Genomic DNA, 18,246 nt, shown 5'->3' on the forward strand with positions numbered 1-18,246 from the left:
CCAGGTGCCCTAGACTTGTCTGGAGGAGGGGACTGGAATGTGTGAGGCAGCTTGGTGTATTGGGAAGGAACCCTGGATATGGAATCCAGAGATTATGCTTCTGATTCAAACCCTGTATGACTTTGTATGACCTTGGGCAAGTCACTGCCTTTTGGGACCTCAAGTTTTTCACTTGAAATGGAAAGCCATGCTATTTTTTTTAATGTTTTTATTGATTTTAGAGAGACAGGAAGGGAGAGAGAGAGAGAGAGAGAGAGATAAACATTGATGTGAGAGAGAAACATTGATTGGTTGCTCCCTGTACACTGTCCGACCGGGATCGAACCTGTAACCTGGGCATGTGCTCTGACGGGGAATTGAACTGCCTACCCTTCAGTGCATGGGATGGCACTCAACCAACTGAGCCACACCAGCCAGTGTAGAAAGCCATAATATTCTTTGAAGTCATTTCCAGCTTGAGGATTGTAGATTTCCAGTCTAATGTTTGATGCTCACCTGTCTGCCAGATACTTAGCTACAGCCATGGACAGTGGGCACCTTTTTTCCAGCTGGGGGCAAGGAAGAGGGGGAACTGGTGTCAGACTCCTGGGCTGATGGGTGTAGCCTATGGTCAGTCCCAGCTGGATGTCTGTGTGAGGTGGTTTTTCCCTTTTGAAGTGTGAAAGAATGGGGGGAGTCATCGTTGTTTCAGTTCCTTCTGGATAGTTCCTTACTTTTTATCTCTCTATCCCTTCTACACACTGTACTCCTTATCCTAGAGAGCCAGGACATTTGGGGATAAATGTAAATGGACCTATGAGAGAAGTGGTGAGCTGCAAAGGGCACAGAGCAGGACAAATATTTTGCTTGAAGTAAAAAAAGCAAGGCCCTGAACAGTGATGGCTTACTTGCTAAGGTCATGGTACCTTGGTGCTAACAGGTACCCCAGAGGAGTCCACCTGGACATGGGCACTGTTCTTATTTTATGACACCACCCCCCCCCCAAAAAAAAAAAAAAAAACCTTCCAAGAACCTTCTCCAGAAGCAATTTAATCTCTGACACTGTCTTCCTGCAAGTGGGCCACTGAGTGCAGCATCAGGAAATGAGGTTGATTTAAGGCCAACATGGAACCAAGTTGGCATGGGACAACAGGAGATGGGGATGGACAGTGGGATGGGGGTGAGGTTGGTAGAATTGCCCAATTAGTTGCAGTTACTCAACAGAAGCTAGCTAGCATTCTTGGAATGAAGTTCTTAAACTGAATTTGTGAAATGCCTTCCTTGGGACCCCACTAGCCTCTACTTCTTCCACCACTTTCTGGTGATTCTGCCCACTCTTTCTTCAGCCCTCAGGAGGTACTGAGCCAACGGGCCTCCCCAGGCTTCTGACTTCAGGTGGGATCAAAGAGTACATTCTCCTTCCAGATACTCTGCTCTTCTGATTCTTTCTCTGTAGGGCTTGGGGGATGTCAAAGACTTAACAGAGTGCTTTTCTCCTGCAGCTCCTTTCTCCTCCAAGCCACAAGCTCTGGCCACACCCAGCAAGGAAGAGCGTGGGAAGAGAAAGAAGAAAGGCAAGGGGTTAGGAAAGAAGAGAGACCCATGTCTTAGGAAATACAAGGACTTCTGCATCCATGGAGAATGCAAATATGTGAAGGAGCTCCGGGCTCCATCCTGCATGTAAGTGTTCCTGCCCCCAGGCTGACTCTTACACCTTCTTTGTCAGCCACGTGGCTGTTCCTAGTTGTCACTGTTCCTTGAATTCATAATTCCACCCAGTTTCTTCTCAAACTCAGGGCGGAAGTTGGGAGGAAGGGAAATATTTTTAGTCAGAGGAAGGGGCTTCCCCCGCATAGGGATGCAATTTCCTGTAGTGTGGGTCTGTGACGTTCTTTCATCTTTGGGGATGTTTCCTGCTTGCTCAGAAATAAGCATGTGGCTAGGAGAGCTGACACCTGAAGACAGGTCCTTCATTCCCTGCCTCATGCCTACTCCAGATGGAGTATTTCTGGGTGGAGCAGGGCTCCTGTGGCCTCCTTTCCCAAGCCCTGCAGGGAGGTATGCGGTACATTTGGACACATGCTGTGCAGGCATGTGTGCCCTTGAACATGTGTGCACATGAACGAGCTAATGTGAGTTGAGTCTAAGGCATGGTAGGACTGCACAGAGAGTGATCATCATGAAAGTGGGGGAAAGCCCCTGTTCCCCTTTTTCTTCCCCTCCCCCCAGCAAGGGCCAAGAGGTAGGGAACATGGTGGGTATTGGCCTTTGGCCATGGGGTGGGAGGACACTTCCTTTGTGCAATATTAACAGGAAATGGAACCCAATCCAGTAGGCATCAGCCCCCAGTCAGGCAGCACCACCCTTCCCTCAGCAGGGTCGTGGGTGGAGGGGCCACGGGTTCCCCAGCTGATCTGTCAGGCCAAGCCCAGAAAACGGCTGTCTTGGCAACCCCTCAGGGATGACGGCACTGCCATGCTCTCTGGCAGGCATAATGTCGCCAGTGTGCCTGAGGCCAACACCCGCGTCAGGCTGTAAACATCCACTCTCTCCTGCTGGGCATGAGGCCCTATGGGGAGGCAGGCCCTGTGACCAGGGAGACTCTGGACAGGGCCAGGAGACTGTTGGGTGCACACCACCTCCCAACCTGTCAAGAAGACTTGGCTGCCTGTCATCTTTTCTGTGATGGTGCAGATCCCTTGGCTTTTTAAAACTTCCTTGTCCCGTCTGATCTCACATAGCCGTGCTGCCCTGTACTTGGCAAGTGGCAGACAGACTTATTACTCCCCACCTTGTCCACAGTCACTTGTGTGTCCTCTCCTATAATATTCTTGTCAGGAGCTTGGTATTGGAGGGGGTTGCTTAAGAATGACATAGACAGTCTCCACATTATGCTTCCCAAGGCCTTGGGACAGGGCAGGAAATGTTTGTCTTAAAATTTTTAAATGGCATCATTAACACAGGGTGGAGGCAGTGACTCTGAGGGTAGTCAAGAGCGATTGAGGCCAGGAATCTGTCTGGGCCAAATGGGATCAGGGCGTTGGTGGATGGACTTCCACTGCTCAACTGAGAACCCTTGTAAGATTGCTCTCCTGAAAAGCTGGGCTCAGCCAATCATCTAAACCCAGAGAACCTAAAGGGTGCCCAGGGCCAAGGTGGCCCTAGGGATGGTGATGATACCATGATGATGCTTCTCTCCTTTGCCCTGAAGTTTGTATTTGACTTGAGTTGAGCCCAACAGGTATATGATGAGCGCCTACATGATGCCAGCTGTTCTAGGGGGTGGGGAGATATAGACCTATCATGGGATTCTCAAAAGCTCTCTGCTGGGTAGGCGTTGCTTACTATCTCTACTTGAAAGATGAGGAAACTGGAGCAGGAAGTAGGAAGTGATTTGCCTGAGATCAACAGCTAAATAAGTGGATGGAAACAGGACAGGGACTCGGGTGCCTTGCAGTCCAACATGCTTTTTATGTCCCCGGGCTGCCTGGGTGTTGGCTGGCATCCTTCTTCCCTGTCTGTCCTTACAGAGTTTGAGCCGGATTTTAAAGAGGGCAGCTGTTAGCCTAGAGCAGTGGTCGGCAAACTGCGGCTTGTGAGCCACACGTGGCTCTTTGGCCCCTTGAGTGTGGCTCTTCCACAAAATACCTCGGCCTGGGTGAGTCTGTTTTGAAGAAGTGGCGTTAGAAGAAGTTTAAGTTTAAAAAATTTGGCTCTCAAAAGAAATTTCAATCGTTGTACTGTTGATATTTGGCTCTGTTGACTAATGAGTTTGCCGACCACTGGCCTAGAGGTCTTTAAGACTTTTACTTGGCTAAGAGAATGGCAGTCTGATTTGAAGACTTCGTGTCTGCTTCCTAGGCATATTTTCAAGGGGCTCGACTCTGTCTGGTTGACTGCCTCCTGCCTCCAGCCCTTGGTATACAGGGCAGAGGGCACCAAGAAGACGCAGAGTTCCTGGTTTGGGGGAAATGTGACATCTGGGCACCTACATCTGGGGCCCTTTGTGGCTCCTCCTTGCCTCTAGACCAGGAACCGCCACAAGGGTGTGTCCGGGCTGCTGTGGTGAACTTGAGGCTAGTTGGCTTCCTAAGCCAGCCCTCCCTGGCCATCATCCACAGGAAAACTCTTTTGTGTCATCAGCCAAATGTTACCCTCAAAGAGCAGTTTCCTGGGGCTCCTGACTGGCTGCTGACCCAGATATTGGCTGCAAAGTTTCTTTTTCTTTTTTTTTTTAATATATTTTATTGATTTTTTACAGAGAGGAAGGGAGAGGGATAGAGAGTTAGAAATATCGATGAGAGAGAAACATTGATCAGCTGCCTCCTGCACACCTCCTACTGGGGATGTGCCCACAACCAAGGTACATGCCCTTGACCAGAATCGAACCCGGGACCTTTCAATCCGCAGGCTGATGCTCTATCCACTGAGCCAAACCGGTTAGAACAAGGCTGCAAAGTTTCTTGTGGTTGGAGGAAACCTGGGAGCAGTTGGGTTGAGGAGGATTCAAAGCTGGCATGGGGACAGGCTTGAGGGCTCTACTTGCCTCACTGCCAGGTGCTGAGGAGGAATGACACACCCCTTCTCTTTGGATCCGACTGACTTTGGTGCTCCATTCCTCAGGTATGGGCAGTACCTTCGGAGTCTGATATGGTATAATAATGCGCACATAAGTGGGACTTACCCTCTTATTAAGTGCTTTTATCTATATTATTTGATCTTCACAATACTCTAGTGAAGTAGACATTTATTATTCTTGTATTTTGGCCATGGGGTGGGAGAACAAATATTTTTATTGATTTCAGAGAGGAAGGGAGAGGGAGAGAGAGATAGAAACATCAATGATGAAAGAGAATTATTGATCTGCTGCCTCTTGCATGCCTCACAATGGGGATTGAGCCCACAACCCAGGCATATGCCCTGATTGGGAATCGAACCATGACCTCCTGGTTCATAGGTCGACGCTCAACCACTGAGCCATGCCAGCTGGGCATTATTCCTGTATTTTACATGAGAAAACCAATGCTTTGAAAGGTAAAAGTAACTACCCAAGATTGCCTGGGTAGAAGTAGCAGCAGAACCAGTCTGGAACTCAGGTATTCTGAGCCCCCTGCACCAATGGTGCCCCCTCCACCTTCTGGAGGAGAGGTGGAGAAAGCCAGTTTGGAAGATGTCTCTGGACCCTAGAGGGTTCTTGCTTCTGTTGTAATACAAGCTCTGAAATGGGTCACAGACATGGGTAGGAGGGTCATGTCCCAGTTTGATGGAGCACTCACTCTCTGGCTCTGGAGAAGACACATGATCTTGCCCCCACCCTGGGGTGTTTGGAATGCAGTCATCCTCCCTCCTTCCCTGGGGAAGCCAGGAGTCTGCTGCAAAGGGAGGGTAATATTAGGATGTTTACATTATTATCCTTTTGACTCAGGGTGGGGGTGGAGGGATTATGTAACTGGATTGCAGGACCCTGAGGCCAATATTTATTTCTATCATCTGAGTAACTACCTGTGGGGTTTGGATGATAGGCTGCAAGTGAAAAACAGGCTCAACTTCAGCTTTCTTCCCACCGGGAGAGCAAAGTATCTGAAGTCATCCAAAGTGCTGGATTGAATCCTGCCTCTACCACTCTCTAGCTGTGTAACCTTATCTAAGAAGTTAAGCCTCAGTCTCGTCATCTTTAAAATGGGGAGAGTAATTCCTACTTCATAGAGATGTTTTTAAGATTAAATGAAATAATCCTTGTAAAGAAATTAGCAGAGTACCTGGCTTATTTATTAGTTAAGTTAATAATAACAATAACAGCAACAGTAATAATAATAGTAACAGTCAGAGAGCAGGGCCAAACAGCCCTAGGAACCCATCAACCCATCACATATGTATTTTCCTGGGGTAACTTGCACTGTTCATGAATTTGGAATATGCCAAGACTGGTTTCTAGTCTTAGCTCTCCTGCATACTAGTTGTTTAACTTTTGGCAAATCAATCTCTCTGACCCTTAATTTTAGGCTTTCACTCTGTGAAACTGGACTGTACCTGCCTTCCAAGGTGTTATGGTCTCAGCTGAGCTTGTAGATACTAGTAAGGAAGGTGTTTTACACACTGTTAACGTCTGTGCACAAGTGACTTTCCCTGGGTGTTCCTGAGAGCTTCCTCCACCTCCTGGCAGGATGGGGATCGTGGTTTTGCCCACCTGAGCCAATGAGACAGATGCATGGATGTGCTCTGATGTGTGTATAGGGAGCCTGACCTACATTTATCCTGCAGTGGGGTGTTCCCCAAGGCACCCAGGAGGAGCTGGGGCCAGGAGAGGCAGGGTCAGCCTGGCCTCCCTGCTGTTGCCAGAACTGGACAGGTCTGCTTCACGGGTTCCTCTCCTTGTTCTCAGGCACCAGGCGCACAGCCTACTTCCCAGAATGAGGCTGAGCTCAGAATAGAGGGCCCAGGTTCTCAGTGCTTCCTTCAGTAAGTAGCTTATGGCCTGAGGTCCCCAGGCAGACAGTGCATTGTACAGCCTGGTTGGGGGGTGGGCAGTTATGCATGTGAGTAGGCAGCACACTGAGCTCAGAGTCAGACAATCTAGTCCACACCTCTGCCCTGCTGCGTGCCCATGAGGAAAACAGCTCTGCCTGCTGCGTGCCCATGAGGAAAACAGCTCTGCCTGCTGCGTGCCCATGAGGAAAACAGCTCTGCCCTGCTGTGTGCCCATGAGGAAAACAGCTCTGCCTGCTGCGTGCCATGGCATTCCTACCTACATCAAAGGGTCTCCTGGTGCTCAGAAAAAGGAAGGGACGGAAACATGCTTGTTCAATTGTAAGCGCTTCCGAGTCTTCCTAAGAGCTTCCAGGAAATGCTTTGTGTTAGAAGAAGCAGTTACCATCTAATTTATTTCTAGAGTGAGAAGAGCTAGGGGTTTGTTTTTGACATTCTTCCATGCTCTGGCAGGACAGCTGGGCACGATATTACCTTGGTTTGTTTGCTTTGTCTTGTGATGAAGGAGGCCCAAAAGCCCAGTGTTCAGAGGCCAAAGGCTGAAGTTGAGCTCTCAAGTTGGACTCTGCACCCAGGGGGAGCTGGGAGTTAATTGAAGGGAACTTGAGAAAAGTGACTCCTGGCAAAGGCATGGGACCTATTAATAGGCTGGGTAGTGGCTGAGAGGGACTGAACTCGGGAAGCATTGATGGGGAAGGCCGGGTTTATTTCTGGGTCAGAGTGTTGAGGGGCCTCACTAGAGGGAGCGATACTGAATCTCCTCGGTTCAACCCACCAGCTCTTATGACTAAGTCCTCTTGACCGGCTTAAACAGACCATCTTCCACACATGCAATAAATCATCCACACGTGGAACACATCTAGCTGAGAGCTTGAAGTCCTCCCTCCCTTTTTTCCCTGCCTGGAGCAGGAATCTCAGGCCAGGGAATCAGAGGGATTGGCGAAGGGGAGTGAGAAGTGGGGGAGGAAGGCGATGGAGCCCTCAGAGGGGCCTGTAAAGAGTCCCTACTGGAGAAGGATACAGGGCAGGGATGATAGTTAGGAACCATGAGGGTGTGAGGAGTGGGGTTTGGCTCATGTGAGTGGGCTGTTGACAAGAGTGAAAGGCCAAATTAATAACCTCATCTTTGCTTTGTTCTGTCTTGAACCAGTTGCCACCTGGGTTACCACGGAGAGAGGTGCCATGGGCTGAGTCTCCCAGTGGAAAATCGCTTATCTACTTATGACCACACAACCATCCTGGCTGTGGTGGCTGTGGTGCTGTCGTCTGTCTGTCTGCTCGTCATTGTGGGGCTTCTCATGTTTAGGTGAGTGTTGAGGGCCCCTGCAGGCTATTTCTGCAAATCACTTCCATTCCTCGTCTTCCTCCCGGGTCTTCTGCCTGGTGACCACATAAGCCCTCCAACCTCCCCAAATTCTGGGCTAGGATTCTGATTGCATACCCAAGGACAGGTTCTCCAAGGACCTGACTTCTCTGGTTTGACATGAGTCCAGTGTCTAGAGCCAAGGACAAAACTCGCCAGGCCATAGCAGGTCCTGCTACTCATAGCAGACCTAGTAACCCACCCCTGGAACCACCTCTCCACACAGTTCCTTCTCCTGGCTCTGTTCTAGTGTGTGGTTTGGCATGGGTGGTGCTATTGGTATATCCTGCAAGTCTGAGGCATTTGGCCCTCAGGCCATGCTTCCAATCCAGGTTATGTTCTAGGTTGGGGGAGACCTACCAAGCACTCTGTGCTCATTTTCAAGCAGCATAACTCATTTGTTGTGAGACCTGGACCAAGTTACCTACCTTTCTGAGGGTTGTAGTCTTTCAATGATTGTAATCTCTGTCCACCTACCTCATAGGATCTTCTGGTGCTACTCCAAGCAGGGGTCAGTGCAGTGAGGATTATATAAGTGAGGAGTAAATTTCTTAGCAAATTGTAGCCTGCTGCTGTTAGAGTCAGTTTGGGTTCCTTGGCACAGTTGGACCTTTGATCAGAGGTCTGTAGGGCTGCCATCCCTCGGGGCTTTTCCAAGTAGTGGGTGGAACCAGCATGACAGAATCCTTCAGAAGGACTCTTTCTGGGACCTGCGCCCTGTTGTAGCGGCAGAGCTTGCTCACAAAACTTAACCTTCCTCAGGTACCATAGGAGAGGAGGTTATGATGTGGAAAATGAAGAGAAAGTGAAGTTGGGCATGACTACTTCCCACTGAGAGAGACCTGTGCTCAAGGTAATGGTCCATTCTTTGCCCCATGGCACCATCACCACCTTTCCTGGATCTGTTTCAAGGCATACTGAATTCCTCTCTTGACCTAGGAGGTCAGGCTGCTATAGAGTTAGGGTCCCATTGCAGAATTGTTATAAAAAAGGCTGTCAGTACTTCATCTCCACTAAGGATGAAAGTTGCTAAAGAGATACCCAAGAGAGATACCTGAGAGGACAGCGTCTCCAGCCCTTATCCCCTCTCCTTCCACCCTCTCCCAGATGATCTTTCCACTTATTAAGACTGGATCTGGGAGACTCTTAAGACCTCTTAAGACTGGATCCAGCTTTAAAGTTTTTCCTCTTGTTCTTTAGGAATCAGCTGGGGACTGCTACCTCTGAGAAGACACAAGCTGATCACAGACTCTGCAGAGGGGAAGGACTTCACAACCAGCCATGAAGACTCCCTCATCCCCAGTTGCCATCTAGATTGGGCCTCCCAGTATTGCTTTATCAGAGCCTTCAAGTGCCAAACAGAATATGTCCAATGGGATCTGGGTCAGAGGAAGCAAAAGTGAGGGACCTTCATGCTCTTCTGATTCCCCTCCACCAAACCCCACTTAACCCTATAAAGTTTGTTTAAACACTTGTCTTCTGGATTAAGATGCCAGTTAATTCCATATGCTCCAGGATCTTTGACTGAAAAAAAAAAAAAGAGAGGAAGAAGGAAAGATATGTGGACTGGAAGAAAGTAACAAAGATTGAAAAGCCACGGACTCAAGTAATCACCAAGGGATTTGCCATTTGGACCCTACAGCGCTGGATTTGATGAGCTAACTGTGAAATACCACAAGCCTGAGAACTCTGAATTTTGGGACTTCTACCCAAATGGAAAAATAACAACTATTTTTTTTTTTGTTTGTAAAATGCCTCTTAAATTATATATTTATTTTATTCTATGTATGTTAATTTATTTAGTTTTTAACAATCTAACAATAATATTTCAAGTGCCTAGACTGTTACATTGGCAATTTCCTGGCCCTCTACCCCGCATTCCCGTACCACTTGGCTCAGCATCACTCTCTGCTACCACAAATCTGAGATGGCTCTATGACCCATCTGTAATTCATTGTCTGTCCACATTTCCACAGATCTTCCACGATCAGAGTGCCACAGGGGGCGGTCTGTATGGTCAGGATGTAGGAGTTAACTTTGTCAGATCCACTCTATGAGTTGGACTGCAGTCTTGCCTAGGCGATTTTGTCTACCGTTTGTGTTTTGAAAGCCCAAGGTGCTGATGTCAAAGTGTAACAGATATCGATGTTTCCCCGTGTCCTCTCCCTGCCAAATCTCAGAAGAGGTTGGGCTTCCATGCTTGCAGCTCTCCTGACTCCCTACCCTCGATAGCCTCAGGCCCACAGAGTGGGATCTCACTCTCCCTTGTGTCAAGACATTTCTCTTACTCCTGCCATTCTTCTGGTGCTACTCCAAGCAGGGGTCAGTGCAGCAGATGATAATCGAGAGAGGTATTAACGGAAAAAAAGGCTGATGAGGAACAGGAAACATTGGAGCTGACTGCTCTTGGTAATTGATAACCTATTTATTGCTACAGAGAAGATTGGAGGTGAGGATGACTTTTGTGTGAACCCACCCACCTCACCAAAACAACAAACGTATGCTGTCATGGTCCCTTCTGGAAGTTTCTGGTGCCATTTCTGAACTGTTACAACTCTATTTCCAAAACTGGTTCATATTTGTACTTTGCAATTCAAATAAAGATAACCCTTATTCCATAGCCTTCTGTCTGCTTGTTTTAACTGGGAATTAGTTTGACATAGGTATTTTCTAAGTCCTGATTCAATATTAGATCTGCACTAGGCCTGTTTGTATATATCATCTCAGTATCCCCAACAACCCTGTGATGGAGGTACTACTATTGTCCCATTTTTGCAAAAGGGGGTTCAGAGAGGTTATGTAACTTGCCTAAGGGATACACAATTGATAAGCGACAGCCGGGATGAATAGTCTGACTCCAGTTATTTGTCTAAATAACCTACATTACAATACCTCTGACATGAGAGAGAATAGATCTTTCACATAGGAAGTTTGGCTGGCTGTAACCAGGAAAGACATCTGCCTATTCAATCAACAGACCCTGGACCCAGAGCCTGATCCTTGGCTGTATATGCAAGCAAGCATTGCTCTTGGTGGAAGGTAGGCACCTTTGATTCCCCTCTCCTGCTCCACAGCCAATTCATCAGCAAGTCTTATAATCCCTACCTTTAGAATATATGCCGAATGAAGCCACTTTTCATCACTGCCACTGCCATCACCCTAGTCCAATTCACCATTATCTCTTGTCTGGACTCTTGCAATGGCTTCCTGTCTCCTTTATTTCACTTTGGCCCCATATAGCCCATTTCCAATATAATAGCCAGAGTGATCATTTAAAATATAATCCAGATCTTGTCTGCTTTACAGGCCTTCCCTGACCACTCACTTATACAATAGCACATTCTTCCCCCATCCCACTCTTCTTATTCTCCTTATATTGTTTTATTTTTCTCTATAGACCTTATCACCACTAACATATTTGTTTATTGTCTTTCTCTTGAGGGTAGGTGTACATTTCTTCAATCCCAGATTCTAAAACAATGCAATTGAATTGTAGGCACTCAATATTTGTTACAATGGATGAATATAAGAAACGACTAAAATGCACTCCAAGGCCAGCCAGTGAACAGGTATGTGATCCAATGCCTCCCTGGAAGTGTGGTGGGGTTAAAAGAAGGGCCTTTGTTTGGGAGTGTGGATGGGAATGGCAGGTCATGTGGCCATGGTGTCCTGGGTGGGTTGAACTCAAAGAGACCTATTGGGAGCCATTGGACAAGTGCCACTGGACTGCCCCTTCCTCATCCTCTTGGAAATTTGTGACACTCTGAAGTTTTCCTAGGAGCCCACACAGAGATCTTGTATGTACTTTGAATATTCTTGTAAGACTTCGGGCAGTAGTAACTACCAAGGCTGAACATATACACATGCTATAATCCAGCAATTCCACTCCTAGGGATATACATAAGAGAAAAGAGTGCATATGTTCACCAAAAGATATGTACAAGAGTGACTTAGCATTATTTACAATAACTGGAAACTTCCCAAATACTCATCATTATTTGATGATGAAATGAATAAATAAATTATGATATATCTATATAATGAAATACTAAAGAACAATATGGATAAGTCTCACAAGCATAGTGCTGAGTGAAAGAAGCCAGATACAAAAGGGTACATCTGTGCCATTCCATTTATTTAAAATTTAACAACACGCAAAACTAATCTAGTAAAGGGAAAGAAATTAGGAAAGGGATTCCTATTGGGATTGGTAATGACTGGAGGGGGCAGATAGGGCAACTTCTGGTGTTCTGACAACATTATGTCCCACAGTCTGGGTGCTGGTCAATCGGGTGTACTCTCTTTGAGAAAATTCATTTGAGTATATTTGTGCATTTTTGTATCTGTTTTAAACATGAGTAAACATAGTTTTAAAAACTTGGATAGGGGATTCTTGTGCTATTTGCATTATAGAAATCTCTGTAAAGTACCATGTATTACTTTGGTAATCAGAGAAAATAGTACAGTTGTCAAAAATAACAGTTAGTTACTTTGAATTCTTTGGGAGCTCCCTTTCCTGCTTGCTTCCAAACTTCAAGCCTCCAGCCTTCACGCGGGGCTGGGCTTTTCTGAGCATACTTTGTTTCTCCAGCTAATGTTTCCTGTGGGCTCTGGGCTTCCTGCCTTTCAGCTACTCTCTCCTCCTGCCCCTGCTGTTGATGGGAGTTCTCCTTGGCGTTGTCAGAGCTCCCCTGGGCATCTACTTGGCTGATATACTAACTCTGGGAGCCTCTGAACCTGCAGCCACTTCTCAAAATTGGCCAGCTCAGTAAGCATGGCCCACTGGACTGCACACTTTGTCTCATCTCAGCTATGTCTCATCACAACCGAGGAGGTAGGTGCTCTGATTTTACTCATGTTGTAGATGCCAAAGGTGAGCGGTAAAGGCAAGATGGGGACTCAGGAAGCCTATCTCCCAAGCCTTCATGCTAACCACTAAGCTACATTCCCAAATGAATTAGTTCTCAGTGCCAGACTATTTTCTCTTCTTCCCGTATCCAGAAATGGTATAGTAAAGAAATCTTATGAAAGGGATCTTAGAGATCAGCTCCTTAGAGCCCAAGAGTTTCTTCTCCTGCCCCCAGTTAATAGATTCACAGCAGGCCCGGGGTGCTATATCAGGAAGGAGGGGAAGGAACAGAAGTGCAGGCAAAAACTTGGATCTGAGTCTTAGCTCCACTGTTTATTAGGGAGTGCCCTCCTGCATGATACCTGACCGCTCTGAACCTGTCTCCCTATCTATAAAATACAGATGATAAGAATACCCACCTGGAAAAGTTGCAAAAACGATATGTGTGAGTAAAGTGCCTCACTCGGCCAGGCACATGATGCTCAGTAAATGTTGGCTATCTTCAGCAACCCATCCAAGGAGCTAATTAGTGAACAGCCAGGATTAAAACCCGGCCCTCTGATTCCCCATCCACAATTCTTTCCTTAGAAACAAACACAGCTTTTCAATCACTATTTTACATTTTAGTCTCAACTTCTTTAATTTCAAAAAAGCCCAAACGAGTCTTAATAAATATTTTTAGGTTTAAGAAGCCATGGAACAGCAACTATGTCCAAATATATCACTTCAACTCTGGCTGGCCTGACATTTTTCTTTTCATCAACAATGCCTGAAATTCAAGCTTCCTGTTTAAGAATGCTAATACTCCTGGGAATAGCCAAGCATTAAGAGACTGGCATTCTTTGTTGGTGTCATTCATTTTAGCTTCATTCATTCAGCAAATACTTGTGGAGGCCTCCCTGTCACCTTCCAAATGAGATTTTATGCTCTGAAGGAGGGGACATTTTGATTGAGGGTGGGGTAAGAGAAGAAGTAATTTTGGAGCCAAGGCATTCATTTATTCATTTTAAAAAAATGGACTGGGCAATTATAATGTGCCATGTACTTTTCTTGTTGGAGAATAGGGACACGACTGACACGTGGACCAACAATACATGTGTAAATAAAGAAATAGGATAATTTCAGAAATAAGTAATAAGCACAAAAGAGTCAGTGGGCATTAACTTATATAGGCAGCTCAAGGAAGGCCACTCTGAGGAGGTAACATCTGAACTGGGATAAGAGGGGATCAGGCATGTGAAGGCCTGAGACAAAAATAATCTTAATATGCATGAGGGGCAGAAAGGGATTCCTGAGCTGCAGCATAGCTATTGGAGGTTGAAGAGGGAAGGAAGACTGGATCACGTGAGGCCTTGTAGGTCACAATTTGGAAGCCAATGGAGTGTTTTGAGGAAGGGAGTGATATGATTTGATTTATGTCTTAAAAATAAAAATATGGCCCAGCCGGCGTGGCTCAGTGGTTGAGCATCGACCTAGGAACCAGGAGGTCACGGGTTCAATTCCCGGTCAGGGCACATGCCCGGGTTGTGGGCTCGATCCCCAGTAGGGGGCGTGCAGGAGGCAGCCGATCCATGATTCTCTCTGATCATGGATGTTTCTTTCTCTCTCTCTCCCTCTCCCTTCCTCTCTGAAATCAATAAAAATATATTTAAAAAAAAATAAAAAATAAATAAATAAAAATATGGCCCTAACCGGTTTGGCTCAGTGGATAGAGCGTCGGCTTGCGGACTGAAAGATCCCAGGTTCGATTCCGGTCAAGGGCATGTACCTTGGTTGCAGACACATCCCCAGTAGGGGGTGTGCAGGAGGCAGCTGATCCATGTTTCTCTCTCATCGATGTTTCTAACTCTCTGTCCCTCTCCCTTCCTCTCTGTAAAAAATCAATAAAATATATTTAAAAAATAATAATAATAAATAAATAATAAAAATATGTCCTGGCTGCTGCAGCTCAATGGTTGAGGGTTGACCTATGAACCAGGAGATCATGGTTTGATTCTTGGTCAGGGCACATGCCTGGGTTGCAGGCTTGATCCCCAATATGGGGCATGCAGGAGGCAGCCGATTAATGATTCTCTCTTATCATTGATGTTTCTATCTTTCTCTCTCTCCACCTTCCTCTCTGAAATAAATAAAAATATATTTATTTTAAAAATATGACTGCTCTACAGAGAAGGGGCTCTACGGGGTAAAAGTGGGAGAAGCAAGACCAGTTAGGAGACTTTTGCAGTTATCCAGGCAAGACATGCTAGTGGCCAGGATTAGAGTGGTAGCAGAGGAGGTGGTGAGAAATGGTCGGGCCCTGACTGGTTTGGCTCAGTGGATACAGCATTGGCCTGCAGACTGAAGGGTCCCAGGTTCGATTCCGGTCAAGGGCATGTACCTCGGTTGCAGGCACATCCCCAGTAGGGAGTGTGCAGGTGGCAGCTGAATCGATGTTTCTCTCTCATCGATGTTTCTAACTCTCTATCCCTCTCCCTTCCTCTCTGTAAAAAATCAATAAAATATATTAAAAAATAAAAAGAGAGAAATGGTCGGATTCAGGATATGCTGTAGAGCATGGTACCAACATGCTGATGGATTGAATGTCGGTACCATGAGAAATAGAAAAATCAAGGATGACTTATTGGATTTTAGCCTAAGAAACTGGGTAAATGATGGTTCTGTTACTCAAATTAGAAAAGAAAGTAAGTTCAGAAGAGCTATGAAAATCAAATACTCTTTTGTGGACATATTAAGCCTATATGGAGTGAAGGAGGGCAGTGCAGAGAAAGCAATGGGAGAAAGGGGAATGCAAGGAGGAGGGAAAAAAAGAGGCAAAAGGCTTCTAAATAAGAAGACAGAAAAAAAAAAGACACCTGACAAATGGTGTTTCACAGCTGTAAAATGTACTTCTTTTACAGAATCGTACTTAATCCTCACACTGCCCCAGGGAGGTGGGTAGTATCATTATGCCCAGTTTAATGGATGAGGGCCCTGAAACTCAGAGGATCGAAGTACCTTGGGCAAGGCTGTTACTAAGTAGTGCCCTTTGGCTTGATGCTGACCTTTTCCAGGAGGGCCCAGGCTCCTCACTGACCATGAGCTCCTATCTTGGCCACCATTCTCCAAAGAGAAGTCTCTATGTTTTCCTTCTTGCTGTGGTGAGATGCCCAAGCCAGGGAACAGGGCACTAGGCAATCTGTCACTCCATGGAGACCAAACCCCAAAGAGAAAAAAACAGTCTAACCTCATCCAAGAGCAGGAGGAGGAAGTCAGAATTGCCCCTTTCTGTGATTGATTTCCACAGTGTCAGGCCACCACCAAATCAATATAATTTGGAGGTTGTTGTGGTTTGGATTTTCTTTTTGAACTTTTAAAATTGCACATTTTTTCTTGATTGTCCCCTTGATTGATGGAGAAGAGAACAGGGGCCTCTTAGCTCACTGCCACCCACACAGCTGTGAAAGAAGCCAGCTGCCCTCTTGCTCTTCAGAGGACATCCCTCCCTCCCTCCCTTCTTCCCTCCCAGAATCTTGGCCATTACTAACCAACAGGGCATCTAAGGAAAAGGGCTCCTTTCAGGGCTGGAGTGCTGTACTTAGTGGATCATAGCCTGTGTGGGAGGCTGCTCCAAAGACTTATAATGTGGGTGTAGGAACCAGACAGACGGGAGGAATTAAGTCACCCTTTCCCCCAACCCTTATTCCCTTGCCTAACCTAGAAGTCACTGGGTTGGTTTCACTAGGATGAGTGAGTGTTTTTATTTCTGCTGTCCCCCAGCTTTTGACAGCAGTCAGACTTTCAATGGGAATGTGAAACAAGGAGGAAGCTACCAGCTTATTCTTCCTTCATGCCACAAGTATTTACATAACACTGGCTATGTAAACGGTGCTGCACCCAAGGCTCTCTAGGAAGGCCTTCCTTCTTTCTATTTCTTTAGTGGTACTGAGTGTGTTGGGTGACCTTGTGCTTGGTAAGGAGGGCCATTAGGTCCTTTTGAGAATAAATGTTTTGTCCTGCCCAGTGAATGCAACTCCAGACCCAGGCCTGAGAAATCTGACTCAAGTTCAAACCTGCAAGTACAGACATCCTATTCCAGGTGTGTGTCTGGACACCTTCTGGAGAAAGTCTGTCACCCATCCCCAGTCCTGGTTGGATTAGTCACTCCTCCTCTGTGCATTAGACAATGCAAGGAAAATTGGTCCTCTTCCCATAGCAGCTTTGGTGTTCCTCTCCCATGGCTTCCATCACATTGTCTATTGTCATTGTTTGCTCATCTATTTCTCACACTATGAACTCTTGGAATTCACGGAGTGTATCCTTTTGCAGCTCTGTACACCTGCGCCCCCATACAGTTCTCACCACATCAAAGGCTCTCACTCAGTGTTTGAGACATAGGTGAATGAATGGACAATTGAACAAATGAATGAATGCATGACTAAGTGAATGATGAAAATAGAGTGGAGGTTAAGAGTTTTGGCTCTTTGTCAGACAACCTGGGTTCAAATCTTGCCCATGCTATTTTCTGGTTGTATGAAATCATGGATAATTTAACCTCGCAGAGCCTCAGTTTTCTTATTAGGACTTTTGTGAGGATAATAGTGTATGTAAAGCCTTTATAACAATGCCTGGCATGGAATAAGGACTCAATACATGATAGCTGTTAACAAGCTCTGACTTCTAGTTTACCCTCATGGGTCTTATTGGCACCTCCTCTTCTAGATTCTTGGCATAGCCAGGTCCTTTCCAGACTCAGGACTTAGCTCGCAGGACTGTCCCAGTGGGTATAAGTCAGGGTCAGGTTGTGTAAGTGGGTACCGCACTGGACTTTCCTGAGAAAGGGAAACTGTGACAGGGGCCTACAGCTGCACAAACAGGTCAACTGTCACTCCATTGTCTCAGGCCTTCTCTGCTGGCGGGTATCCTCAGGAAAACAAGAACAGTGCTACATTTAAGGTGTCCGGATGACAGCCACATCAAATATGTGACCTTTTCCTAGGAAGCCTGTTTCCATGGTGAGCAGGGCCTCACGCTCTTTCTCAAACCACGCTCTGTGGCTCACAGCCTGCTCTAGAATGTGATGGCAGTGGCCCCAACAACTGGGTGGGGACATCTGCCCAGGATCTGCCCCTCCAAGATCTCCAGGGTGGGGGAAAAACTGAGATAGCCCCTGGGCTATCTGATGCCCACACCAGCCCTCCAACCTGGAAGGATTTGCACTGAGGCCCTGATACTATGCTCCTACCCCCACCCAATATTCACTCACACACTTAATGGCTCATGGCCAACTGGCTGCCAGGCTGGACAGAAAGAAGGGAGCCCTTTCTATGATTCCTGCATCTTAGGCACAGGCCCTGACCTCCTCTACCTCATCTTGGCAGCCTAGGCTGGGAGAGAGAGCCTGCCTTCCTGGCCTTGGCAGAATGTGTGTTCAGGCCCTGCCTCTGCAGCTGCCAGAACAGGAGCTGAATGCCCAGTGCGTCTGCCAAAGCTTGCTGACTTCTTTCTTCTTTCTCAGAGCTATGCAAACGGAGGCCTCTGAGGAATGCCAGGCTAACCTCCCCAACACCCGCCTCCCTCCTCCTGTGGC

General features: G+C 46.7%; 1 protein-coding gene across 3 annotated transcripts in view; it reads left to right on the forward strand.

Moving 5' to 3' along the window:
- Positions 1 to 10,447, forward strand: part of HBEGF (heparin binding EGF like growth factor) — a 71,286-nt gene extending 60,839 nt beyond the window's left edge. For 2 of the 3 annotated variants that reach the window (XM_080672159.1, XM_080672158.1), the window contains 4 exons: positions 1,482 to 1,659; positions 7,616 to 7,771; positions 8,591 to 8,681; positions 9,029 to 10,447. In XM_080672159.1, coding sequence (XP_080528285.1) covers positions 1,482 to 1,659; positions 7,616 to 7,771; positions 8,591 to 8,663 — 407 coding nt within the window. In that variant the 3' untranslated portion in view covers positions 8,664 to 8,681; positions 9,029 to 10,447. The remainder of the gene's footprint in view (positions 1 to 1,481; positions 1,660 to 7,615; positions 7,772 to 8,590; positions 8,682 to 9,028) is intronic. The other variant, XM_080672157.1, reaches the window with a different exon arrangement.
- The last annotated feature ends 7,799 nt before the right edge of the window (positions 10,448 to 18,246 follow it).

This window comes from Plecotus auritus (genome assembly GCF_963455305.1).
Source record: "Plecotus auritus genome assembly, chromosome: 6".
NCBI classification, from domain to species: domain Eukaryota; kingdom Metazoa; phylum Chordata; class Mammalia; order Chiroptera; family Vespertilionidae; genus Plecotus; species Plecotus auritus.